The following is a 27,421-nucleotide window of genomic DNA, read 5'->3' as shown; positions in this document are numbered from 1 at the left end:
ATCTATGTATCTATCTATCTGTCTTCTATCTATCTATCTATCTATCTATCTATCCATCTATCTATCTATCTATCTATCTATCTATCTTCTATCTATCAACAATGGCTTCTTCTATTCCCTACAATTTTTTGGTCAGTTGTGTGATTAGAATGACTGGCCCTACTGTTGAGTAATGTGATTATCACCGTCAAGTTCACTTCCAAATGAGGAATGGCCACCAGACAGCTCTTGGCTGTTGTTATCCATCCATTAATACCCTGGGTCAAGTAGATTGCTCTTTCCATTGTGGGCACTTTACTTGTACTAATCACCTGAGGGTACAAGTGCCAAGAAAGTGCTTTGTCAACCTAAGAATGCCATAGAATCCTGAGTTATTGTGATTTCCCTCAGTGCCTAGCTCTATGCTACAGTTGTGTTTCCTTGGGCAGCTCACAACACATCCCTGAGCCTCTGTTTCCTCATCTGTAAAATGAGGATAATGAAAATCTGCTATCATCCTCACAGGGTTGTGGAGAAGATAGGATTTTGTGGAGCCTAGATGGCTTCCCATAGGAAATATTGATTATGAGCACATGGCTTCCTCTCTTCCTGGCAGAGGCTAGGGGTGGCTATGGGTGTGGAAGGTGGCCAATGCTGTCACCTCATTTGATGTGTTAGTTTTGCTGAACTTTTTTTTTCTTTCCTTTATTTTTAGTTAAAAGGCATGACTCTGGGTGTGGAAGTGATTTATTAGGAAATGAATGTGATCTTCAAACAAAAGCTATCACCATGTTTTAAAAGAAATGTATGTTAAGCAGAAACTTAAGAAATACCTGAGATAGTGATAGAAAAAGACTTTATTTTATGGTTCTCCTTTTTCAGCTCCAAGACATCAGATTTCTGCTAAGAAATCCTTGTCTGGTAGAACTTTACCTGGACAACAACAGCCTCTATGCAGTAGAAGGTATGGCCTCCCATGTCAAGTTTCTCTTAAAAGACCTTCCTAATGAAACTGTGTTATCAAAATGTACTTTGATCTTCAGACATGTGACTGTCAATGATAATCCAGGATGGGGTTTCCAGTTACTGTACCAAACACAAAACAGGTTGGGTGGTTCAGTATTGGTGTGTGTTTCCATCCATGGTGTTATGCTTCTGGATCCCAGACCCAGATTAATGTGGGCAGTTCTCCCACTGGAAAAGAATACCTTGATTATTAGAGCTTTATCATTTGCCTGTCTAGTTGGACATCAGCTGGATGGGGTCCAATCAATCCTGTTGTACAAGAAATGTTAGAATATACTTAAACAGAGCCACCTATAGAGTCTTCAGGGTTTTCACAGCCTCATTAACATCTTCCCATTGAGGCAGTTTCATTGGACTCCCATCCCTTGTCTCCTTTGCTGTCGTCCTTCAATACCTTATTGGGCTATGGAGGTGATCTTGGATTCTATAGAATGGTGTTAAGACAAACCCTTGCAGATGATGCCAGTCTGAAAAGACTTCAAGTATGAGCCTAGTGGCCAAAACTGTATGTTGGTTGAGGAGCAGCTCAGCTACGTTTGGAGGTGCCCACTGTGGAAAGCTTGGTCATTAGGTGATAAATGTTTTCGAGTTATTGTATTTCATGAAGAGTGTCTGCTATGGCAATGATGTCAAACTCAGACAGAAATGGGGGCCACTTAACTGTACAGTTAGAAAACCACATAATGACATTATCTATGTCGTATTGTATTTTTATTTATTTCATTAAATATTTCCCAATTAAATTTTAACCTGGTTCTGTCCACTAGAGAGTGTTGTGGGTCACAGGGGTCATGTTTAAGGCACCTCTGTGCTGTGACTTAGAGGGATAATAATGATGCCGGTGGAGGGAGTAGTCACATCAATGGAATCAGAAATATTCGTTAGTCTTGTGGAGGTGCTGGCCTTAAGCTTTCTCTTTTTATGATGGTGTCCAGCCTACACTATTCCCAATGGCAGTGAAGAACTGGTGGGGATCTCTGGCTTCTTGGGAGTGGCTGCCAAAGCAGAGTAGGCATGATCCTGTCCCTGAAGATCATTCATCATCATCATACATCTAGAGAGACAAGGCAGAGAGTTGACCTCACAGTCAGGAAGACTTGGATTTGAGTCCCACCCTGACACATACTGACCCGGTGACTCTGTGCATGTCACTTAACTTCTCTATGTTTGAGACAACTCTCTATGTCTACAAATTGCATAGAAAGTGTTGATCTGAATTAGTAAAAGGAGCTTTCTCACCTGGGAGTTCCCTAAACCAATGAAATTACAGAATTACAGATTATCCCTCTCTGTCTGATAGATTCAAATTGGAAATGGAACCATAGTTCTAGTGTTGGAAGAGACCTCAGAAGCCATAGTCCAAACCCCCCATTTTAGAGATGAGGAAACTGAGGCTCAGGGGTGGAAAATGACTTACCAAAATCATATAGCTCATCAGTATTGGAGGCAGGATATGAACTCTGCTCCTCTGACTCAAGCCACATAATGCTTCTCCAATAAGATTGATTTTATTTCAATTATCCTCTTGAGCAACTTTTTAAAAAGGTTTTCTTGATTGACTTATGATTGAGAGTTTCTTTAAATGGCAGAATAAATCTAAAAATGACATTGGTGATAGATGGGTAGCATGAAAAAAAAAAGAAAAAAGAAAAAGCCCATAGACCACATGTGAACCTCCCTACATTCCCACCTTAAAGGTTATTAGGATGATAGAGATAGAGTGAGAAAAGACCATGGAGGCCATTGAGTTAAACTTCCTCATTTACTGATGCGGAAGCTGAGGCCCAGAGATGTTGAGTAACATGCCCAGGGTCACACAGCTTGTAAGCGTCTGAGGCAGGATAAGAACCCATTTCTTCCCAGCTTTAAGTCCAGTGCTCTGTTCCTGATCCTATGCTTCACTGAGATCTAGAATGTCTCCTTTGAGTGTTCTAAGTCCCACCCACCTTATTGAAAATCAAACCCTTTCTCAGTGAGCTCCCAAGCAGACCATGATTTTTTTTTTTATTTCAATGGAACACTTGCCTTTGATTTCTCATCAGTAGAGAATTTGGAGGAAGCCCTCCCCCTCCCTGCTGCTCTCTTCCAGGACTTCGACACTTGGTCTCCCTGAATGTCCTCATGCTTCACAACAACCAGCTGAAGAATCTTGATGCCATTGTGGATGAATTGAAGCTGATGAACAACCTGAAGACCCTAAGTATGGTCAAGAAAAAGTCCTAAAATGGGCGTTCAGGGAACATTCATCCTGTGCCTTTCATGGTGGTCTAAATTAACTTACATGGAAATGCCTTGCGTGTTACCTGAAAGGGGAAAATTAGGGTCATTAAGTTGTGCTTATTCTTTAAGAAAAATGGACTGTAGGCACCATTCATTTGAAATATTTACCAAATATCTTGCATCCAAATCATGGTGCTGTGGGGATTACAGAGATGGATAGGACATAGTTCCTGTCCTCCTGGAGCTTATAGTCTAGAGGTGAAATACAGAGAGGGAGAGAACACTTGACTTAGAACCTTTGACCTGTACCCAAGCACAGGCTTCTCATCTGAAAAAGGGGGAGGGGGGTTGGACTAGATAGTCTCTAAGATCCCTTCTAGCCTTGAATCCTATAATTCTTCTCGTGTATACATACACACACACACTACTACTACTACTACTACTACTACTACTACTACTACTAGTACCACCACTACTACTACTACTGCCAGTACTACCACTAGTACCACTACCATTACCACTACCACTACTACTGCCACCACTAATACTACCACCACCACCATCACCACTACTACTACTACTACTGCTACTACTACTACTACCACTACTACTACGACTACCACTACTACTACTACTACAATGCAGAATCTGATAGTTCCACAAGAAAACAACTAAGGGCCATGTATATACCAAGGAAGGAAGTGAAATGGGTGAATACGACCATATTCTGATGGAGTGGTTCAGAACATTGTGGTATTGGAGACCTTTCAGTTTCTTGAAGTGGTTGTACTGGACTTAGGTCTTTTTAGTTTTTTATAAAGAACAAAGCTGTGATTATGCTTTTGAGAGAGAAAATCATGGAAGCTGTGTGGCTAAGACTCTGCTCACCACACAAAAGGCACAATAAATGTAGATGGGCTAAATTTTCCTTACTGGTTATGTCAACCAGATAGAAAAGAACTCACGTGAACCATCGTGAAATAAACATGAAAAGTCCCTGAGTTGAAGCAACCAAAATGCCACTCCTAACTCCACCATGGTCTATTGTCAGTGCTTCTGTATTTAATTGAGAGGCATGGCTTTTTCTTAGCTATCAAGGAGGCTTTGATGTATTGAATTTTTTTTTTTTCAGTCTTCTTGACTTAGTTAAAAGAAACAAGAATATTCCTGCAACCTTGGATCTCTCTGGCTCATGCATGCAGCATGATTAGATGTTTTCACTGATGGAAGGAGGGTTTGATCACAAATTCTTTTAAGATGGCCAGCCTAGCTCATAGTTCTTCATGCGGGAAGCACTGAAGAAAAATAATCTTACATATCTTAGCATTGCCTGTGCCCATGGCATTTATGACTAGAGGTATTGTGGATTTCAAACCTCAAAATTCACTGTGATTTTAATGCCCTTATCCAAACCATCAAAATATTTGAAACTAGTGCTTAATACCTCGATTTATTCCCAAACCATGACACCTGTGGGTTCATTTAGCCTCCAGGATGGATTATTTATTGCTCACCTATAGACTACACGTGAGGATATGTTCTTAATTCAACCAGTGATTTCAAATATCTACTTTGTTACTTTTTATATGAAAAATAAAGCTATTATACTGATAGCAAAATAGGATCAATTGTTCAGTTTTCTGTTTCTTTTTTGGTAATAGATCTCCACATGCAAGAAATTATCTTTCCTCAAGCACATGCTTGAAGCTGTTACAGTCAGTTTTGATATATTGTTTGGTAAATGAAAATTGCTCCTATTCTGAATCTCAAATGAGCACGAACAAGACCGCGCTGGCGCCAACTGGGTGTGTGCAGTCTTAAGTAGCCTCCAGGGAAGGTGGATTAAATCTCATTAACCTATTGAAAGTGAAAGTGTGAGCAATTTCACTTCACCTTTGCTAAAGGAATGTGCCTATACATCATGCCAGACTTTCCAAACATTCAGGCACAGGAAACTAATTTCATATCTTGGAAACATAATTTATGGAAATTCAGTATCATCAATCCTAAACTCATAAATCCCACACACTGGATGTTTAATAGGTTAGGAGGAGGAAGGTCTTGAAAAATAAAACTTTCTCCCTTCTGATATTTTTGAACGGAAAACAAGTTGAGTTACAAGGTTCAGACGCCAAGCACAGTGGTGACATCTTTTTTCCTCCCAAACCAAAGTAAATCCGATTCATCAATGCCTGGGCAGAGCGGCTTCTTACCCACAGGGCTGTCCTTCCATTTGCCTTAATGGTGAGACAAATTGAATTTAAGCTCGTATAAGCAAGCACGTCGTGTTGTTCCTGTAGAGATTATTTATTAAGCAGCCATTCTGGGACCTCTGGGCAGCTTCCTACGGCTCTTACTCTGACTTCTGGGCAGTTAGCGTGACCCTGGTTTGTGCGGAACATCAAGGCTAGAGATTCAGACGCAGGGGCAGGGACCGGGCAGGTGCTCAACGCGTGCACGTCTGTCCAAGTGTTTGTGCTGGGGTCTCCTAGGAGGCCAACACTGCTCCCATCCACGGTCCCGCAGAGGGCCACGCTGGGGCGGGCAGAGCTCAAGAGAAAGCAGAGAGCTGGGGAAGGCAGACACGCGGGTGTTTAGTGGCCCGCAGGTGTTTGCACCCCCTGCACCCGCCAGTCTTCTGCTGGGGCAGCCTGCTGCTGTTAACCGTCCCCAGCCACGGGCATCACTCAGAGCCAAGCTCTGCTGCCCTCTGCTGCCCTCTGCTGGCTGGCTGCCGCTTTAAACTCAGACGTGGCCCCTGTGGAAGGCAGTGACCCACCCACACCTTCCTGGACAGGTACAGAGCAGGTCGTCCGTCTGGTCTGCGTGGACAGCCACCCAGGGCCACTTAGGGCCGTACGGAGCCCTCTGCTTAGCGAGGAAGCAAAGCCCTGCTGTGCTGCCATGCAGGAAGACTCAGGTTTGAATGTGGCCCCAGACACTCACGAGCCTCTCTGATTCTCAGTTTCCTAATCTGTAAAATGGGGATAGCAATGCTTGTGGTACGGGCCTCATGGACCTAGCTAGCCTTGGTATAGTGCTTGGAGGTTTCCAGAGTGCTTGATAGACATCTGATTTAATCCTCACGGAAAGCCTGGGAGATAGATACTACCTCCCCATTAATGCCTTCTTAGAGTTGAGGAAAAGGAGGCAGACACAGGCAAAGTGACTTGTCCAGGGTCACACAGTAAGAGCAGGAAGCCATCTGTGAAGTCAGGTCTTCCTGACTACAGACCCATCCACCTGTATGTAAAGAAAGTGCTTTGCAAACCTTAAAGTCCTATAGAAACAGTACCTTACTACTAATTTTACTATCACTGATGCTGCTGCTACTATAACTGCTACTACTACCACCACCACCACCACCACCACTACTACTACTACTACTACTACTGCTAATACAACTGCTACCACCACCACCACCACCATCACTACTACTATCACTATTACTTTTGTTGTTCAGTCATTTTTCAGTCATGTCTAACACTTCATGATCCCATTTGGGCTTTTCTTGGCAAAGATACTGAAGTGCTTTGCCATTTCCTTCTCTAGCTCATTTTATAGATGGGGAACTGTGGAAAACAGAGTTAAGTGACTTGCCCAGGGTCATACAACTAGGAAGTATCTGAGATCAGATTTGAACTCAAGTCTTCTTAAGTCCAGTTACTACTACTACCACTACTACTGCTACTACTACTACTACCACCACCACCACCATTATCACTACTACTCCTATTATCACTATCACTACTACTACTATTAGTACTAGTACACCAGCTACACTACACTAGTACATCACCACTACTACTATTACTATTATCACTATCAGTATCACTACCACTACTACCACTACTACTATCACTATCACTACCACTACCATGACTACCACCACCATCACCCCCTCGGACATGATTGCTTCGCCTTTTATGTTACACTAGATCACCATGACCCTCCAGGGGCTTTTAGAAGAGGACTCACCCACTTTGAATGACCTGCCTTAGGTCTATAATCAGAGCACCTGGGCTCAGATCCTGGCTCTATAATAGGCTAGCTGGATGATGTTGGGTGAGTCACGGACCTCGGTGTGAATCCTGGGCCTTTCCTTTCTTGCTGGTGTGACCTTCGCAAGCCTGTTCTCCTACCTTCCAGGTCCTAACTAATTCCATCTTCGAGAACAAACCAAAGTTAGAGCCAGTGGGGAGGAGGGACAGTTACAAATTCAGCTCCGGAAGGGCTCTCTGAGATCCTCTTAGGCTGATCCATTTTTCTTTTTTAAAGAAGAGGAAACCAAGTCACAGAGAGTTTGAATGACTTGCCAGGGGCCACACCTAATGACTGAATGATACAGGTCCCTTCACACAAATGCGTCATTTTTACTGTTGCCTGCCAGAAATCCAACTTTCAGATGAAAGGCCAATACAAACACTACAAGATTGGCTTCTTAGGGACACTTAGCTCTTACTAGAGGCAGCCCCTACATCCCAGATGGGCATGTCCCCTAGTGCCTTTGCTAGCCCCTGTTTAGACCTACCAATTAATGCATTTTCTCACAGAAACGGGGTGGCAAATGGCGGTTAGATCTGGTTCAGTGCACCCAAAACAAGGGTGCTCGGAGTCTGGGGCCTACCCACTGCTCGCAGTAATGTTTCTCTAGAAAAGGGACGACAGAATTCTGAGTCCAGACTTGATTGAACCTGAAATGCCGGCAGCCATCTCCCCCCGCTCAAAGGAAGTTGAGCATTTTGGAAACACTGAGGAGCTCTCTCCCTGGCAGCTCTTACTGGAAGGGAAGCAGCAGGAGGCCTGGCAGATCTGTCTCTATACACCTTCCCTATACATACTCTCTGTACATACTCCCTAACCGGACATCTGCTTCTGACCGAGTCACAGGCTCAAGTCTGGGCTGAGAAGGGACCCTCACTTTGTAGAGGAGGAAACGAAGTCAGGTGGGGGGTGCTAAAGTGACATCATAGGATCATATATTTAGAACCAGATGGTCACCAAGTCGAACCCTGTCATTGTACAGATGAGGAAATTCAGGCTGAGAGAGTTTGTGACTTGTCCAAGGTCACACAGCTAATAGGTATCAGAGGTGTTTGAACTCAGGTCTTGCCTGAGGGTTAACATTCCACCAAGCTGATGGCTTCCTGGTTACCTATAGCATAAAGTAATAACAATAATAATATTTCTGTAGTGCTTTAGGGCTCATAAAGAGCTCACATCCATTGTCCCAAGTGATCCCCACAACAATCCTATGAAGGAGATATTATGCTCGTTTTACAGATGGGGACCCTGGGGCCAGGAGAGGTTACGGGACTTACCCAAGGTGATACAGTTAGTAAATGTTGTAGGCAGGATTTGCCACATGTAAGACTTCCTGTGTTTGCTTTGGCCTCTCCCCTTTGCAGATCTGTACCGGAACCCTTTGTCCCAGGATGCAAAGCAGTATCGCATGTACACAGTCTATCATCTTCCGTCCCTGTGGCTACTTGATAGGAAAGGTAAGGATTTGGTTAGATTCCAGAGGATTCTATAAGGGAGACCTTAGCAATTTAAAGTGATAGCAAGCAATCATAGGGCACTTTAAAAATGCTATTTCATTAGTCCTCACAACAACAACCCTGGGAGGTGGGTGCTGTTATTATCCCCATTTTACAGTTGAAGAAACTGAGGCTGATTGAGGTTAAGTGACTTGCTCAGGGTCGCACAGCTAGGAGGCATCTGAGGTTGGATTTGAACTCAGGTCTTCCTGACTCCAAGGCCAAATCTCTAGATGCCCCCCCCCCCCACAAAAAATTAGAATCATTGTGATCTTCGTTACGGTCCTCCTTTGATGCCTCAAAGTGCCTGGACGTGAGCGTGGGGTCTCCAGGGCTCTGCCAGAAGAGAAGCAGCTCTGATAAGTTCTGCCAGAGAGAGCCGGTGTATGGAATTACAGCATTTATGAGCCAGGTAGGGGCTTTACATATGACCCCATTTGAATCTCACAACGTCCCTGGGGGTTTTGTTCTTGTTCAGTCATTTTTCAGTCGTGTCCTGCTCTTTGTGACCCCTTTGGGGTTTTCTTGGCAGAGGTACTGGACTGTTTGCTGTTTCCTTCTCCGGCTCATTTTACACATGGGGAAACTGAGGCAAACAGGGTTCAGTAAGTTGCCCGGGGTCACCCAGTTAGGAAGTGTCGGAGGCCTGGCACTATATTCACTTTGCCATCTAGCTGCCCCCCTGGGAATAGGTGCTATTATTATTCCCATTTTACAGATGAGGAAATTGAGGCAGGCCAACATGAAATGAATGCCTAAGAGCCACAACAGCTGATGAGTGTCTGGGATGTAATTGACAGAGCACTGGACTTTAAACCAGCAAGCTCTGAGTTCAAATCCTGCCGCTGACACATCACCTGGGTGACCTTTGAGTAAGTGACTTCCTCCATCATGACAGCTAACAATTAAAATGCCAGCCTCGGTGGGAGCCCCACGGGCCATGCTGCAGTTAACCACGGGGTTGCTTAGCCATGGTGTGGAAAGGATGCCCGGCAAAGATCCAGCAGGGGTCCAGGGAGAGAAGGCTCTGCCCCCACCGCCTCAGTCTCCCAACAGAACTGCATGTGGCGAGCAGGGTGTCTGTGGTGAGCTGCTCCACGCTGGGTCGTCTGCTAAGCCTGAAGACCACTGGACTTGGAGGCTAGTTGACTTGAGTTCAAATTCTACCCCAGATTCTTATGAGCTATGTATTCCTAGTCAAGTCACCCTCTCATAGCCTCAGTTTCCTCATTTGTAAATTGGGAATATGAACAGCACCTACTTCACAGGACTGATCAGATAACGTGTGCGTGTATGGTGCTTTGCACACTTTAACCCTTATGGGATTTAAACCTTAAAAGGTGTAGGTGTTACTCTTCATCGGCATCCCGGTGCCATGCCCTCGGGGGCACTCAGGAATCTGCTGGAGCAGGAGCCACGGCTCCGGCCAGCCCGTCTCAGGGAGGGCTTCCCTTCCTTTTTGGTGGGGAGGGAAAGCCAGCCTCGCCTGCCTGCGTGGGGCAGCTCTGTCCCCAGTGAGTCGGGGTCCCTCCCAGCTCGGAACCCGTGATCCCATAACGTGATGGGCTTGGATCAAGGGCAGAGGGAGGGAGTGGCAATAAACGGAGGATGGAGCTGGCAGATTTGGGTAAGCCCCGAGGAGGGGCAGTCCCCGCGTGTTAGTAACCCCGTTGGTGTCCGGTGGCATTTGTGCAGGCTCTTACGACTCCCTGCAGTGGTTCATCGCATGTGTACATCAATCACTTATCAACAAGCCTTCAATAAAGTGCCTTCAACACGCCTGACACACTGTGCTAGGCTCTGGGGACACATTCAAAGAGTGAAACAAGCCCTACTCACAGGAAGCTCATGAGCCAACATATAAGCTAATGGATGAATAGTAAATGAATGGATGAGTAAAGAAACCAAATACACTCTAGGTAGAAATTCAAGCAGCCGTTGGGTGGTGCAATGTATAGAGCAGCGGCCTGGAGACAGGAAGACTCATCTTTCTGAGTTCAAATCTGGTCTCATACACTTATTAGCTTTTTGACCCTGGGCAAGTCACTTAACCTTGCGTGCTTCAGTTTCCTTATCTGTAAAATGAGCTGTGCCAAGAAAACCCCAAATGGGGTCACAAAGAGTCAGACACAACTGGACAGCAACAAGAAATCCTAGACCCTTAGAATTACAGGCTGATCAAATAGGAATATATATATATAGCTTATATAGTGTCAAGCCTTTCATGTTACCGATACAGGGGTCTAAGGGAATTCTAAACCTTAAAGAAAAAAAGCGTACCCCAGCTGTGTTTCCCCCCGTTCATCTAATAATGCAGCCATTTCTTTCCTTTGTTCATACTGAGAGCCCTGACCATGAATGCTGCTGTCATGCGTCCATTGTTATCTCTGACACACACAAGGATTCCTCCAGAGGAGAACTGCTTTAAAACAATTTCACTTTTTTTAAAATTTTGTTTTTTTACCTCAAATCACTTAATTTGAAAAGCTGGAATTGTTTGCTACATTTATTCAAAATTCCTAAGTGCCTTAAAATTTACTTCATTAATTTTTTTAATCCTAAATTTTATCCTAACTTTATGGAGAGTTTCACACTTTAAAAAATGTAATAAGAATGGAAGAGATATGAAATTATATTTGCTCAATTGCAGCCTGATCACAGCATCTTCTAACCAGTGGACGTATTATTGCATTGGTGTTTAATACCAGTATGGTGATAATAAACATTTGAAAAATGAGTTCCGTTCATGATTTTTAAATATGCATGTAAATTTAAAATTACGTATGTATGTGAGTGCACATATACATTTATGTGTAAATATATGTATGTGTACATATAAAACTCTGTTTTGTTGACATATATTCATGCATATGTATCTCACAATTCTATAGCACTTTAAGATTTGCAAGCACCTTGCATATATTCATTCCTTCGATCCTTTCAGTGGCATCAGGAGTTGAGTGTAGTTATTACCTCCATTTTATAGATGAGGAAACTGGGGCAAGTGACTTGCTCAGGGTCACACAGCTAGATGGTGTCTCTGGCTGGATTAGAACTCAAGTCTTCTTGATTCCAAGTCCAGTGTTCTATCTATGTATTGACCTACCTCACTGCCTCAGTGACTGAAATCCATTTAGAAAATGGATTTTTTTTCAAGTTAAAAAATGCAAATGTGGATTGGGTCATTCAGTAGGAAATAATTCTTTTTTTAAAATTTTCTATTTCTTAGAAATTACATTAACAGAAAGAAAAATGGCCACACATATGTTTAACCATGAAAGGTCTCAGATTCTTCAGTCGATAGCATTTGGAAGGAAAGTGGACAAGGCACCATATGTGGTGCCCTACAAACCCCAATCAACAGTGGCGTCAGGTACCTGGGCAGGGGGGAGAGGGCCCTCGAGCATCTGGGTAAAAGCCTTTCCATCCCTCTTTGCCCAAGAGAGGCTGCACAGGAAACGACTCTGTTTCCCTCATCCCTGCTTCTTTGGTGTAACAATGGTAGATTGCCGCTCAGCAGTCCACCAGCATTTATCAAGTACCAAGGATGTGCCAAGCACTGTGCTCACCTCCCCTTTCATTTGGGCATTCAGAAGAACTCTGACCACTTTATGTCCCAGCAAGACGTGGGCCGGAGAAAGGCAGACCCGGTCAGGCCAGGAGAAGTAAGACTTCTGAATCACATTGAACAGAAGGGGTGGAACATAATCCCCTGGGTAATAATTAAAGCTATCATTTAAAAAGTGATTTAAGTTTCCAAAACACTTTAGAAATATTATCTTACTTTATTCAGACAATAACCTTGAGACATAGGTGCTGTTATTACCCTCTTTTTACTAGAGGCAGACAGAGGTTAAGTGACTCATCCAGGGTCACTTAGCTAGTGAGTATCTGAGGCTGGATCTGGACTCAGGTCTTCTTGACTCCAGGCCTTGCACTCTATCTGCTGTGCCAATGAGGGCAAGAAAAGAAGGCTATCTATTCAAACAGGAGAGGGCTGGCAGAGATTGAAGGTTTAATTAAGCCAAGGTTCTAGGTCTGGAGGTGGGTCAAGATAACTCGAGGAGCAAGTGAGGGTTAGAGGCCCAGAGAGATTCAAACTTTTCACCCAGGGTCACGCAGTAGAGTGAAGACTTAAACCCGGCTCCTTCTCTGACTCTGGATTTCACCCTTCAAGTCAAAGGTAGCAGGGACGTCCGGAGAATGGAGATTTTGAGAAGCCTGTTAGACTTGGCAACAATAAATCCTAAGCCTTGGAGGGTCCGTTCTAGCTGAATGTTGAGGTCAGAGGAAGCCAGATTTCAAAGGATGGTTGAGGAGTGAGTGGAGAGGAGAAAATGGAAGTCACAGAACAGGGAGAGATTTCTAGGGGTTTGGCTGTGAAAGGGAGGGGAGATAGAGGCTGGTAGGCTGAGAGGATGGTAAGATTAAGGGAAGGTTTTTACAGATGAGGGAGAGCTGAGCATTTCTGAAGACAGCAAGGAAGGCACCCGTGGATAAATAGAGACAGAAAATTGGGGGAAGCTTCTGGAGATGATAGCAGAGGGTGGGAACAGGGCTCAGGAGGGAATTTACAGGGAGACACGGCATCTCTTACTCAGAGACTGGAGCAAAGGGTGGTTCAGAGAGTGGAGCTGGGGAAACGGGGCACTGTTTTTGCCCGGAGCAGTATGATGTAGGTCTTATGCTGAGGCAGTGAGGGAAGTTTGAGAAGAGATATGGGACAGGCCCAGTGGGGAATGTGATAGAACCAAAGACGTGTCAAAGGGGGGCGCCTCCAGGAGGCTGGATAACACATTTGTAGTGGATTCAGGATGGTTGTGGGACTTCCTCCTGTGCATGGTGGGGCTGGAGTGGGGAAGGCAGAGGGTGGGAGTGATGCAGGGCTGGGGTCTGGAAAGGGATGACAGGGCAATGGGGCCAGGCATTTCAGGGTCAACCACAGAGGAAAGTTAAACTAGTTCTGAATGGAGGAAGAGTGAGACCAGAACAGAGGAGATGGCCTGGCAAAGGAGATGGTGGACAGATTGGAGGTTGGAGTGAGGAGAGAGAAGGGATTGCTAAATCCATTGAGGGGTGAGGCACAGAGAACCGTTGGCCAGTTGGTTAGATGGGACGGAGGAATTTTTGAGTGGCGGATTGTGGAAGTGCGCATACTTTTGAGTGATGACACCAAGGGCAAGAGCGTCCAGATCCTTGGCTGAGGTGCAGAGAAGGTACAGCTAAGAGAAAAGAATGGGTGAGCTGGGCAGCAATCAGCATAGCAGAATGTGAGCTTCTCACCACCCCCAGCACAGTGCATGGCACAGGCAGGGCTTGGTCAATGCTTGCTCATTCATTCCTTCACTTGACGTCCTGTATATAAAGGGCAGTGTTTTAGGTGGAGAGAAATACTGTGCTGAGCTCCTCATCGAAGAAGGGAGGACAATTTAGTAATGGTTTTTAGAGGCAGGATAGATGTTTTCAAATGTAGCATAGATGTTTGAAGAAGACTAATGGAAAATCTCTTGTCATTTTAGAAGCAGTACCGCCTACATACCTCTGCAGGTGAGTACTGGCTTCACCTTCATGTTTAATGGGGGTTTGGAGGGTTTTCAGAGATGCTTTACTGACATTTCTCTGGTTAGTAGCATTTGGAAACATTTTTCCAAATTGACAATTTGTGCATCTTCCTCCAACATTTACTTGTTCACTTATCAATTTTTGTCGAATCCTTATAGATTTTAAATGTCAAGTGTGTGTGTGTGTGTGTGTGTGTGTGCTAGAGATGTTATTTTATCAGTTAACTCCCTATATTATCCCAGAGCCACATCTGTTCTAAAACTTAGTCTAAGAGAGGTGAGAGCAGGGCAGTGACTTACCCAAAGTGACTCAGTCCTTAGCCTTCCTAATGACAGTTATCAATCGATTATGCCATATCAGCTCTTAGGTTTTTTCTGTTTTATCTTATCTTCTTTTTGTTCAAGTGACACCATTTTTCCTTATCTCTTCTATTCACTTATTTTTCTTCTCATTTTGAAAATGATTTCTAAAGATTTAGGATACTGATCTGCTTGAAATTTATAATGGTGTATGGTGTAAGATGAAGATCAGATCCTATTTTCTAACATAATACTAGTTTCCCCAGAGTTTCTTTTGAATAGTAGTTTCCTTCCACAGTGTTTTTATAATCTTGTTTCAAATATTCATTTATAAACTTGCTTTTGATTCTAATCTAAATTATCTATGCTATTCCACTGATTAAATTTTATTTTTCATATTTAGTACCATATAGTGTTGACCATCACTATTTTTATATTATAATGTGGTCTAGGACAATGGTGTCAAACTCAAGTAGAAACCAGGGCCTTTGAAACATACATAGGATCCCTTCTGGCCATACACTTGAGAAAACCACATATTACCATCATCTATGTTCTACTGAATTTGCGTTAATCTTGTTAAATATTTCCCATTTACATTTTAATCTGGCTCGACAATCAGGAGCAAACCGAGGTGTTTTTGACAACCCCGGTCTAGAATAACACAATTTTCAATTCGTCTTCCTTCCTCCCTAATTCCCCTTGATATCTGTGTCATTTGTTCTTCAATAAAAATTTTATTATTCCATTTTTTTTAGTTTTGCAAAGATACCATTGAAATTTGAATCCATATATTATTAAGCCTAGATATTAGTTTAGATTTCATTGCCATTTTTACTAGATGGGCATTACCGAATCATGTCTACTGCATTTCTCTCCAGTCTTTATTTTTATTTTTCTCTTCCGATTCAGTTCTTTGATAGTTGTATTTTTGCAGGTGTTGTGTAGGTCTTGGTTTGTAAATGCCCAAATATTTGAGCCATTTCTGAAAGTATTTTTTTATTGAAATTACAGACATATGACCTTAACTAGGCAGAAAACAAAACAAAACAAAACAAAAAACAAACCTGTTGCATTTTCCTGGGATAAAATCTTTATTCAAACTTAAAAAATTTCAGGGTTTCAATGCAATTATTACAATTTTAAATGAGAGGAGTATTTGTTTCATATTGTTATATATTTTATATATATATGTATATATATTATATATAATGTATACATATTATATATACATATTATATATAAATATATATATATATATATAAAACTCAGGTCTTCCTGACTCCAAATCCAGTCCTCTGTCCATTCTGTCCCCTAGCTCCCTTGGTGACAGGCCCTATACCCAGCCTTGAGGCTGCATGGAACAGGGCTGACAGGCGCCCTGGGGTTCTCCCCAGTTGGCCAGCTCTGAAGAGAGTGCCCTGGCCTGCATTCCTCTGGTTGTAAGGTGGGGCCAGGCACCTGTGTGGGTTCTGACGACCTGGCCCAGCCTGTGTCTTCAGAAACAAACTGAACCTCCGACGTGGCAGGTCAGAGCCCCAGGTCACGGAGCTAGTTTGTGGGTGCGTTTCTGCATATAGACCCAGGTCCATAAATTGGACCCAAGCTTTCTCAGAACATTAGAGTTGGAAGCTGCCTGCAGGACCGCCGAGGACCTGGTCTAAACCCCTCATGCATCATCTTGCCAAGAGTCACAACTAGTAAGTGGCAGAGCCACGGCTGCCTCTTTATCTTAATGGAGTTTTCATTGTCCTGTTTTGTATGAAAGCTAAGATAAATGCAATTAGACATGCAGACGTTGATTTTTAAATATGAATCAAATGTAATAAAGAGAAGCAGTGTGGCATGATGGAAAGAGCTCAAGATTTTGAATCAGAAGACCTGGGTTCAGATCTCAGCTTTGGCACCTACTACCATGTGACCCTGCCCAATTCTCCTTATTTCCCCATGCCTCAGCTTCTGTAAAATGAGGGGCTTGGACTAAATGGGCCTCTGAGAAACCTTCTAGCTCTAGGGCTCTGATCCTGTGATTTTATTTTTTATTTAATTTTTTTAGGCAATTGGGGTTAAGTGACTTGCCCAGGGCCACACAGCTAGTTAAGTGTGACTTCAGGGCCGGTGCTCTATCCACTGTGCCACCTACCTGCCCCTGATCCTGTGATTTTAAACAGGAATCTCAGTATCACAAAGTGAAGCAGAAAGAGCCTTGACTTTGAAGTGTGGGGACCTGGGTTCGAATCCCAGCTGTGAGCTCCAGGCCAACAATTTCACCCCTGTGAGGTGTGGTTCTTTATCAGTAAAATGTGAGGCTTGGACAAGTTGACCTCTAAAGTCCCTTATAGCCACAAATCTGTGATCTCTGAAAGCATAAACTTTAACAACTAAACTCCAAATGTGGCCCAATAGAATCGCAGAATTTAGAGTAAACAAGGTATGTGATTAGCATAAAAGTGACTAGGAGCCACATGAAAGCCCCTTGGTCATTATCTCAGTGGTCCAGAAGAGATTGGAAAATACACTTTAGATACGAGGTGCTTGAGGACAAGGGTTTGCACCGACTGGGTTCTTAATGTCGGTTAAATGAATTTCTTAATTTTTAATAAGAGGATATTTATTTGGAGCAGGTTGCTGGTGGCTTTTTCTTCCTAACAGCCATTTTTTCCCCCTTAAGGAACTTGTTTCACAATAAAGAAGATGCTGTTTTTGTGAGGTCAATGAAGAGATCTGTGACCCAGTTTAACTTTGTGGATTGGGATACTGTCCCCACCAGAGCTGAGCGGCATTGCGAGAGCAAAGCAGAGAGACCCACTGAGTGGACAACAGTCACGATCAGATAACGGCAGGGCACTTTCCCCTGAGCTTTGGGGCAGGGAGGTATTTCTGTTTAGTGTCTCCATGAGAATGGTTTTCTGAAATTACACTTAAATGAACATTGGATGCGATCTTCGGAGTGTATGTTGTATGCAGATTCCTGTCTGGCACACTGTGGGAAGTGGGCATGATACAAAGGCAGACAGTCCTTGCCTGGTCCCAAGGTGCTTACAGTCTCTAGTTCTTAATCTATGTTCCTATGACACGGTTGAGGTTAAGGGCTAAAGAAATAAACGTGGCTCCGAATGAGGTGAGAATTTTGGCCAAGGGAAGGAAGCCAGCTAAAGATTCTGAAGGGGTAGAGAAGGTATCATCTATGGTTCTGTTGTAGGGAGCATTTGCCTGGGCCAGGGTCAGGGTCAGGGTCAGGGTCAGATAGGAAGGGGCCCAGGCATTGATGGATATAGGACCACAGGCTAATAGACTTAAAGATGGAAGGGACCTTAGAAGCCAGCAAATTCAGTCTCCCCATTTTACAGATGGGGAAACTGAGTCTCGGAGACAAGAAGTGATGTGCCTAGGATCACACCACTAGTGTCAGAGGTGGGTTTTGAACCTAGGTCTTCCTGGCTCCAGGTCCAGTGCTCTATCCGCTACATCACCTTGCTATCTCAAGGCTGGCAGCCCAGTCAGGTGAGGGGCTCAGTCTAGCAGGTCCCTTTGGAGCAGACACTCCAGTGGAGGGCCATGGCTGCTATCCAAGAAGACAGATCTGAAGATGCTCTTGGGAGAGCCTTTTGGAAGGTAGGCCTGTTATTCACCTTCAGTAGGAGTGTGGTCAGGACCCCCATCAGCTGCCTCCCAGAAGTCAGCATCTTTTGTCTAAGTTCAGAAACCTAGACTTCAGGGCCTGTCACTTACTTTCCTAAAATGGTCTGAACTTGGATCTAGGGGGCTGTGCAATGTACTTGTCACATGCCCCCGAACCCAGAGGTACACGTGCAAAGTAAAGGCTAGCAGCGACCTTGGGCTACATTCCTTCCCTTAGCAGGGACCATGAGGCTGACGAGTGAGCAAATTTACCTCCCTTATATCCAGTTCACTCCAAGTCACCCTGGAACGTCATTGGTCCTCTTCAGAAATGAAGGATGAACATTTGCAATTTGCCAGCTCCACACAGGGCGCTGCGAGAGGATCCTGGGAAGGCAGAGGTAAGATTTCTTTGTACCCTTGAGAGCAGGGAATGCCTCAGGATCTCACGACTTGGAAGGAAACTTAACTATTCTGTTTACAACAACACCCCTCCCTGACCGGGGCCATCCAGGCTCTTCTGGAAGACCTCCAGGTGAAGGTGGAGGTCACCTCCTCTCTAGATGGGCCATCCCACTTTGGGGCAGCTGTTAGGATGTTTGCCATCAGGACACCCCGCTCAAATCTGCCTCGTTGTAGCCTCCACTCACTGGCCCTGGTTCTGACCTCTGAGACCAAATGGGATGAAATGACTTCCTCCTCTGTATGACCCCTCTTCTCAAAACTAAACGTCCCAGATTCCTCCAACTAATGTCCACCTGTCACAAACGAGGGGCCGTCACCACCCCGCTAGGGATACTCTCCAGTTAGAACAATTAGAAGTTTGGGGCGACCCCTGAAGGGCAGTTTCAGCACCTCAGTGGGGACAGAAGCCAGAAGGTGAGGGGCTCCTTAGGGTAATTGGAAGCTGAAAGTGAGGCTACCTGTTCAGACAGCTGGACAGAGCAAGGGGGAGAGAGAGAACATGGTGGGTGACCTGGTGAGGCCAAGGGAAGGCTCTTCTGAATATCTGGTCATAAACAGCATCTAAGAATTCGCAGGCATTTAAAGTATTCCAAAACAGAATGAGAATGTTTGTGTTCAGTTATAGCTTAATTGCTCCAGTGATGAGATGAAATTAGTGATTCTCCCGAGAGACTTGGGGCTGTATTTGTGGATTCACAGATCAGACTTCTGAGATTCTGGGATTCAAGGCTGCTAGAAGAACCAAACTACTGCTAAGAAAGAATGGGGCCCAGAGGCACTGGTTACATGGCAGACTTCCGGGCCTAGAAAGACCCCCTGGCATTTTACACTGGTGAGGTGTTTCCATACAACCTTGTGTTTCAAAGAGGGGCAGCGTTCCGAAGACAAAGCCCAATAAAACCTTACCACCTGGCACCCACCCTCACCTACCCTTCTCTTCCCCCCTCCCCGTGGCAGAACATAACTGAGGTTAGACCAACAAAGCACTTTAGAGGATTCCAGCCACTTTTATGAGTGAGCCTCCAGTACAGTAAAGAGAGATGTGAGAAACAAGGATGAGGAGGCATGTTTATTTCAATTCTCCAAGAGACTGAAGGGTGGGGCAGCCTCCTCTCAGATGCCACGCATTTTAGGTCAGCTAGCTTGTGCCCACGTGGCCTTCTGAATGGGACATTCCAAATCTGGGTGGATCCGTGGGCACCCCCCCCCCACACACACACACAGAGGACAGGGATGGAAGCCCAGACAAGACTTCGGAGGACTTTTCAGAGAAGCAGAACTGGGAAGATTTCATGCACCCAACTGGCCTGCTAGATAATCATTTGTCGAGACATTCCATTAATTATCCTTAAACAGAGAGCGCAGAAGACAACCCACATGAACAGATCCCTGGCTGGGCTTCCTTCTGTGAGACTCTGCAGCCCCAACCCCCTTTATGAAGGGCTTTAGTGAAGACAGCTCGGGTAGCGGTCAGTCAGTCATGGCGATTGCCTCCCTCCCCGGCAAGCAAGAGTCATTAGGTCAACTAGCACGCATATCTCCCTCCACGTAGCACCTAGGGATGCAATCACACTTACGTACAAGATCCAGAGGTGGCAATCAGGGCATAATTTAGCATTCTCTGAATTATAGGATTTTCCCGGGTCGGTCACAGGAGTAGGGATTTTAAAGGTGGGCAGGAGGTTAGAGGAATAGTCTAACCACTTCAATTTACAGATGAAGAAACTGAGGTTAAATGACTTGCCCGAGATCACACAGATAATACCAGAGATGGGATTCAAACCCAGGTGCTCGGACTCCCACTTCCAGGGTTTTCCCCACTATCCCAGACTCAGGCCAACTCCAGGGAACGTCACTCCTTTTGTCAGAAGCCCCCTGCATCCCCTGACTCTGTTCCATGTCTCTCTGGCTCCTTATCTTCTGTTTTCTTCCCTTGGGTTTCTGACAATCCTACAGTTAGCAGATGGGTGAAGCTACGTGACCCTGAGAGGAGATGTTATCAAAGGGGCAGTGCTGTAAGGGGCACGAGCCAGCCCCGTCTCACCGTTTCCTTTCCATTTGGTGCCTTTCCTGCTTCCTAGAAGGTTAGATAAAACGTGTGCTCTGGAGCAGGCAAGGGGACCGAGTGGAATGGAGTGTCTCGGCAAACTTTTGAGCTGGGTGTGGGAAAGCACAGAGAGGTAACCTTCCAGCTTCGAAAAAAGCTATTTCCCCAGGTAATGCAGCTCCTACTATTGCTGGAAGTCAGTGGGAAACTATGGGGTGACGGGCAGCTTTGCTCCGAGGACCACTCTTCAGCAAAGTGGGGAGGTGATGGGATTGAGGAGGCTTGGCACTGCTCTAGTGCTCAGTGCTGTCAGAACAAAAGCCTTCACCAGCAGGAGGGCCTGGTGCCCTCACCATATCCAGTGCCATTCAGACTGTGATGGCGGCCAGCAGGCAGCTGGCACACACCCTTAGCCAGTCCAAGCGTCCTGGCTTCATGCTGGGCTACACCTGGACAGTAGCAGCTCCTCAGAGGTCCACCTGCCATATCTTTGAAGGAATCTCCTCTCATGTTGACACGTGCACAGGAGACAGGTTCAAAGTCGGAGTCAGCCTCGAGCGTGGAACAAACACGAAATGCATGGGCAACTTTCAGTAGATCGTGTGCCCGTAACTTGTGGTTTGCTGTAGTGACAAAAGCCCACGTGCTCCCTTCTCACAACTGCATCTAGGACACCCTGGAAATACCTTATTCTCAGATTCCATAGATATGGGACTTTCAGTCCATGCTGACATGGCCTGGTCAGGTGACCGCTCTATTTATAACCTATGTCTTTGTACTGGTATCCCCAGGGCTTAGCACGGGCCTGGCATATAGTAGGTACTTAATAAATGTTTGTTGATTGAGTAACCTATTTGATAATAATTAAGTCTGTGACTTTTCCCCAAGTGTTTGCAAGCCTTCCTTCTTTCAAATATCTTGAAATGAGATGCCCTTCCTCCCTCAGAATGGTGGCATGGCAAGCCCAGCCCTGCCCTGTACATGTTTGGTCTGATTCAGATACTCTGCTGGGGGGTGGGGTGGGGTGGCTGTAACATCCTGCCAGTGACAGACATGGAGGAAAAGCTGTGAATGTGATAGCAAAGGGTTGCCTGGCAAAGGTGAGCCAGTCATTTAGTGAGAACTAGGGGTGCCTGATGGGTACCCTGGGCATGCGACTGGCCTCCACACCACGTCTAGAGATGGAGTGAAGCCCTCCAGCATGATGGGTGGGGGCCTCCCAGAGGACGTGGATAAGGGCCACATGGGATGAGAAGGGGTGAATGAGCTGTGACCTCTACCCACTGGAGTGAGAGCACAGATCCATGAAAGCGTGGGCTCTGTCTAATGTGGAACAACCCCCTGATGCCTCGCATGCCTCACACCTCCATGGGAAAGAGGGCTGGGCTGTTTGTCTCATACACTGCAAACCTACAGACCCAGCTGGGCCCTACTCTTCTGGTTCCTTCACACTCCCTACCATGCCTTGGACGCCAGTGTCACCGGCTGCCCCCGGAGTTATTTGGGGGGCCTCTTTCACATGGGCCTTTTCTTCCTGGGCCAGATCTGTGGGGTCCTCTTTGGTGTCTCCAGGGTCCGTTTCTGGCTGCTCCTCATTAGATGAATTGGAATCGACATCTGGCTCTTTTTCTAAGGAAAAAAGATAAGTCACACGGTGAGTACCAGCCTGTGCCAACCGTCGTGTTCTCGACCTCATGACCTGCTCATTTCACTGAGAGCTACTGTCCTTTTCAGGGGCTGATAATCGTGTTCACACCTACACATCTAGGGGAGGGTGGCTGAGTGAGCAGAATGGAGGTGATTACAATCAGGAAGTCAGTTGAGGATGGTCCAATCCTGGACAAATCACTTCCTGGGACTGCAGGAGACTAGACTTGGGGCTGGAAGGGGCCTCAGAGGGCATCCACTCCAGCCCTGCCATTTTACTGATGAGGAATCAAGCCCAAAGGATGTTAAGTACCTTCACATGAGCATACAGCTTGAGCTGGGAGGGGCCTCAAAGATCATGTAGGTGAACCCCCTCATTTTACAGATGAGGAAACTGAGGCCCAGAGAGGCTTAGTGGCTTATCGTGGTTCAAAGGAATCTTAAACGGCAGTGCCAAGACTGCAACTCAGGTCCTGTGTCTACAAGTTCAGCACTCTTTCCACTGGACCACACTACCTCTAGGACAGGGCCTCCCTGAAAGCGTACTTCAAACCCTGTATTTGGTAGGCAAGAAGACTGAGACACAGAGAAAGAAAAAAGACACGCTGAAATGCCACCAGGCTGCTAGGTGGTACAGTGGATAGAGTGCCAGGTCTGAAATCAGAAAGACTCATCTTCCTGAGCTCAAATCCAGACTGAGACGCTTATTAGCTGTGTGGCCCTGGGCAAGTCATTTCACCCTGTTTGCCTCAGTTTCCTCATCTGTAAAATGGGCTGGAAAAGGAAATGGCAAACTCCTCCAGTATCTCTGCCAAGAAAACCCCAAATGGGGTCACAGAGAGTCAGACAGGATGGAAACGACTGAACAATAACAACAACTCACATTCCACCTCTCCACCACGGCCTTTTCTGTGATTTCACTGGTGCAGAGAATTCCCAGGGTGGAAACCCCCTCCACTGGCATCTTTAACCTTTAGGTCTGAGAGAGCTTTGTGGGCACTGGGGGATCACACAAGTAGTACGTGTCAGACCCAGGACTTGACCAATTCAGGGGTCGTTGCAATCATTCAGGTGAGCTGTAACAAGGGCCACAACGAAGCTGGTGGCCACGTGAACAGTGAGAAGGGGCCAGATGAAAGAGAAGCAGTGGTAGCAGAAATGATGAGGTTTGGCAACTAATTGGCCATGTGGGGTGAGAGATAGTGAGGAGTGGAGGATAATACCAATGTTCCAAATTGGGAGGTAGAAATTGGAAGTGAGTGAGTACTAAAAGTCTAGAACGGTAGATAGAGGGCGGCTGGTTTTGGAGTTGGTAAGACCTCGGTTCACGTCCCGCTCCTTAGCACATAGTGGCTATGTGCCCATGGACGAGTCATTCAACCTCAGTGCTCCAGGCAATACTCTAAGACTATAAGCTACATAGGGGTTGTCAATTTGCCTTTGGAAAGAGGATTTCCACAGTGGGAACTTTCCACACCCATAAAATCACAGGTTTAGCATCCCAAGAAGTAGGAAAGCCACTGTCCCCTCCTGAATGTCAGAGGTATGATCAGCATTTCCTGTGCCTGTCACCCCATGGCAGGATAAGTTATTAGAATCAGGGTTCAGTGAGCCTTTCCAATGCTGATCTCTCCCAAACTGCAATTCTTTTTCCTTCTCTGTGCTGCTGCCAAAAGAGCCATTTCATTTCATCACACATTTACTAAGCACTTACTATAAAGAAGTCATTATACTAAATTCTGGAGAGGTACAAAGATAAAAAATTATTCAGTCCCAGCCCTCCAAGAGCTTCCATTCTCCTGAGGGTAGGGGTACAGCTGCCTGGTGTGGTGTAGCTCACCTTTCCACTGCCCACCTTCAAACCCCGGGGCCTGAGAACTCAGAGGAGCTCCCTCCACCAAACCTGCTCACCCTGGGCTGGTCCCTCTTCTTGCCTCTTCTTGTCTTTGGCAGCTTCCAGCTCTTGCTTCTCATATGCAGCCTTCAGCACCTTACAGACTTTTTTATGAGTGAACCAGTGGATTTTCTGGCAATTCTGGTTGCAATAAATAACCTGAAAGTGACCAAGGAAGGTATTTCTGGTTCAAATCATTTCCTGAAAAACCCCCAACTTGCTCTTCACTGGAAAAACTGGATTTTTGACAACACATTCATCCACCAAAGGAAAGCATTTGTTAAGTGTCTGCTTTGTGTTAAGCACACCCTTGGAAAGCACGGGATGTGAAATGATCTGAGTTACACTGTTCAAATGAGCCTCTGAGACCAAATTGTGCTTGACCGAACAGAGAGGTTGAGGGTAGGAAGAGTTGAGAGAGACAACAAGGAAGAGACTAGGGCGAGAACTTGCCAGTCAGTTGAGAAACAGGATAATAATTGACTGGGAAAAGCAGTAATAATATATATTAAGAGGGCATTGACCTCAAGGGTTAATGGACTGGGAAATGGTTCTGTGAATGAATGAATGAAGAGAGAATGAAAAAGCATTTATGATGTACTTACCATGGGCCAAGCGCTATGCTGAGTGCCACAAGTAGGCGGTACCATCTTACCAACGAGGAGTCAAGGACAAATAAAAGGACGCTGGCAGAAAGCTCCCTGACCAGACAAAAGGAGGCCAGAGGGGATAGGAAGTGGAAAGCCCTGGTGCTCTCCCAGCGTCCACACAACGCCAAGCAGGCCCTGGCTCAGTGGGTAAATCCCTCGTGGATGATTTATGGGGGGATGTGGACAGTTTGCGTGGGATACAATGACATCGATGGGGTATAATGTGCCATGTTGGAGGAGCACCCATACCAAGGAGATGGCAGACCCATCGACATGTCTGTGCTGCCTCGGAATCCATTGGGATTACCATTCAAGCAGGGTGTTATGCTGCAATCGACTGCTCATCTTACCATTTTACACATTGAACACCTCTTGTCTGCACCCTTCTCTCCACACGTGGTGCAAAACTCCACATCTACAAATCCCACTTGACCAGTGATGGCTTGAGTGAGCACAGAGAAGGCTGTAGGATCAGAGCCCTGAAGAAGAAAAGCAGGGCATGGCACAGTCAGAGGACAAAGGGGACAGTGAGATCTCCAGACGAGCATCGAACATAAACACAAAAGTGAAATCACAACCATCGCCCCATAGGGTCCACCCTGGCCCACCATCCTCAGAGCATGAAACCACAACCAAGACGTGGGCCTTAAGGCAATAGGAATATTTTAACTTGGTGCATTTATAAAACAGTACTAAGGAGTTTACATTTCAAGCAGCCAAAATCGCTAATTCAGGACAGTTAGGCCTCTCCTGTCTCTTCTTAATGAAAAAGCAGACTCCAAGTGATTGTACTGGGGGTAAGCAGGAAAACTGAGAATACGAAAATCATCACCCCAAGGGTACCAAAGAAGGATTTCCTACATCTCTAGGCACCATGGGTCACTGAGAATAGAATGGCCATCCCTTTGTCTTGGAAGGTTCGGGTTAGGAAATAGGAATGACCAGCCACCAAGCCACCGAGCATTTAGTAATATCTTACTGGCTTCCAGACACTGTGCTAAGCACTGGTTTTGACCAGAGGGCAGCTCAGTCACTGCTCTCTTTTTATGGGTTTAAAGGTCCATGATTTCCTATGTCCCTGGAGTGGCTGGACAGCACCTCCCCCCATGCCAGTCACCCCAGAATGGAAGGGGCTGCCTCAGGTGGGGGTGGGCTCCTCCTCACTGAGCCATGGCCGGATGACCACTGGCTGGGGATATAAGTGGGGATTCTCGCTCGGGGTGTACACATCCCATCGGTGGTCTCTGAGGTCCCTTCTATGTCTGAGGGTTGGTAATTTGAACAATTTGGCCCAAATCAGAGTGGGAGGTGCAGGCAAACACTTCTTCACTGCCCCTCCCAGAAGAACAAATCCAATGACCCATGGCTCCTAGCTGCCCCCACCCTGTAGCCCTGCCTGAGTGCCGGCTCTCTGGGCTCGAGGGGAGTCTTACAATTTCCACGGGGGCAATGCTTCTGACGAGCTGCTGGAGGAGCGTGGTTTCACAGTAAGGGAATTTCCGAATACACTCTCGAATGAACTTCTCTTGGTAGACGGGAAAGCCGTCTGTCTCTCGGCCTTTTAACAAACTAGAGAGGAAAAAAGCAGGAACATGTTCACAGGCTCATCTTCCCAGGGGCTGTTACTTCATATGTAAAAAGGAGAGGCCGAGTGGCCTAGTGCGTGAGAGCTGGAAGGCCTGGTTTAAACACCCCTCTGACCTTCACTATCTGTGAGACCCTCTCTGGGCCTCCAGGGCACTCTTCTGTAAAATGGAACCTCCAACTCAACACGTCCAAAAGGGACCCTCCCCTTCCCCATTACTGTTAGGGCACCACCATCCTCCTCCTCCTGGCACCCAGTGGTCATCCTCTAGTCCTTATTGGCTTTCCCCCACATCCAGTCTGGGGCCAAGGCCCATTCGTTTTGCTTTGCAATGGTCCCCTTCTCTCCTCGGACACGGCCCCACCTGGTGCAGGCCCTCGCCACGTCCTGCCTAGACTACTGCAGCAGCAGCTTCGGGGGAAGAGGGCCTGCCTGGCTCAGGTCTCTCCTCCATTCAGCTGTCAAAGTGATCACCTCAGATTGGGGGAGGGCTGCCCACCTCACCCCCGTCCTTCTCTTTGGCACTCAGAGCCCTCCTAACCTGCTCTCTTCACATACCTTACACTCTTCCCCCCGACCACACACTCTGTGACTCAGCAGCCCTGGCTTCCTCGATGTTCCTCAAACAGCACATCCCATTTCCAGATTCCAGGCATTTTCGCCGGCTCTCCCACGCTTAGAAAGCCTCCCCTCTTCCTCTCCATCACCTAGTTTCTTTCGAGTCTCTTCCATAGGAGACCCTTCCCCATCCCTATTTGCTGTGTCTCACCCTTTTGTCAAATATCACTTATCACTGGTAAGAAGTGCAGTTAATTTAGCGATGCCACAGCCTGTCCACGTGAAAGGGTCACAGTCTCAGAGCTGGAAGGGGCCTTGGCATCATTTG

The 27,421-nt window shown here is 46.0% G+C and overlaps 2 protein-coding genes across 3 annotated transcripts in view; one reads left to right on the top strand and one right to left on the bottom strand.

The window, feature by feature from the left end:
• Positions 1 to 17,481, top strand: part of LRRC72 (leucine rich repeat containing 72) — a 30,272-nt gene extending 12,791 nt beyond the window's left edge. Inside the window, exons 4-9 of the mRNA XM_027872253.1 lie at positions 862 to 943; positions 3,095 to 3,205; positions 8,634 to 8,726; positions 11,995 to 12,138; positions 14,285 to 14,312; positions 17,298 to 17,481. Coding sequence (XP_027728054.1) covers positions 862 to 943; positions 3,095 to 3,205; positions 8,634 to 8,726; positions 11,995 to 12,138; positions 14,285 to 14,312; positions 17,298 to 17,463 — 624 coding nt within the window. The 3' untranslated portion in view covers positions 17,464 to 17,481. The remainder of the gene's footprint in view (positions 1 to 861; positions 944 to 3,094; positions 3,206 to 8,633; positions 8,727 to 11,994; positions 12,139 to 14,284; positions 14,313 to 17,297) is intronic.
• A 990-nt stretch (positions 17,482 to 18,471) lies between these two features.
• ANKMY2 (ankyrin repeat and MYND domain containing 2) overlaps positions 18,472 to 27,421 on the bottom strand; it is a 29,359-nt gene continuing 20,409 nt past the window's right edge. For both annotated transcript variants that reach the window (XM_027872252.1, XM_027872251.1), the window contains 5 exons: positions 26,384 to 26,519; positions 25,301 to 25,429; positions 24,318 to 24,459; positions 22,219 to 22,388; positions 18,472 to 18,634 (listed from right to left, as the gene is read on the bottom strand). In XM_027872252.1, the coding sequence (XP_027728053.1) occupies positions 18,560 to 18,634; positions 22,219 to 22,388; positions 24,318 to 24,459; positions 25,301 to 25,429; positions 26,384 to 26,519 (652 nt within the window). In that variant the 3' untranslated portion in view covers positions 18,472 to 18,559. The remainder of the gene's footprint in view (positions 18,635 to 22,218; positions 22,389 to 24,317; positions 24,460 to 25,300; positions 25,430 to 26,383; positions 26,520 to 27,421) is intronic.

The sequence above is a fragment of the Vombatus ursinus genome, unplaced genomic scaffold (assembly GCF_900497805.2).
Source record: "Vombatus ursinus unplaced genomic scaffold, bare-nosed wombat genome assembly UNPS02014799.1, whole genome shotgun sequence".
Taxonomy (NCBI): domain Eukaryota; kingdom Metazoa; phylum Chordata; class Mammalia; order Diprotodontia; family Vombatidae; genus Vombatus; species Vombatus ursinus.
Note: the sequence above shows the minus strand (reverse complement) of the source record. Positions and strands in the feature narration are given on the sequence as shown.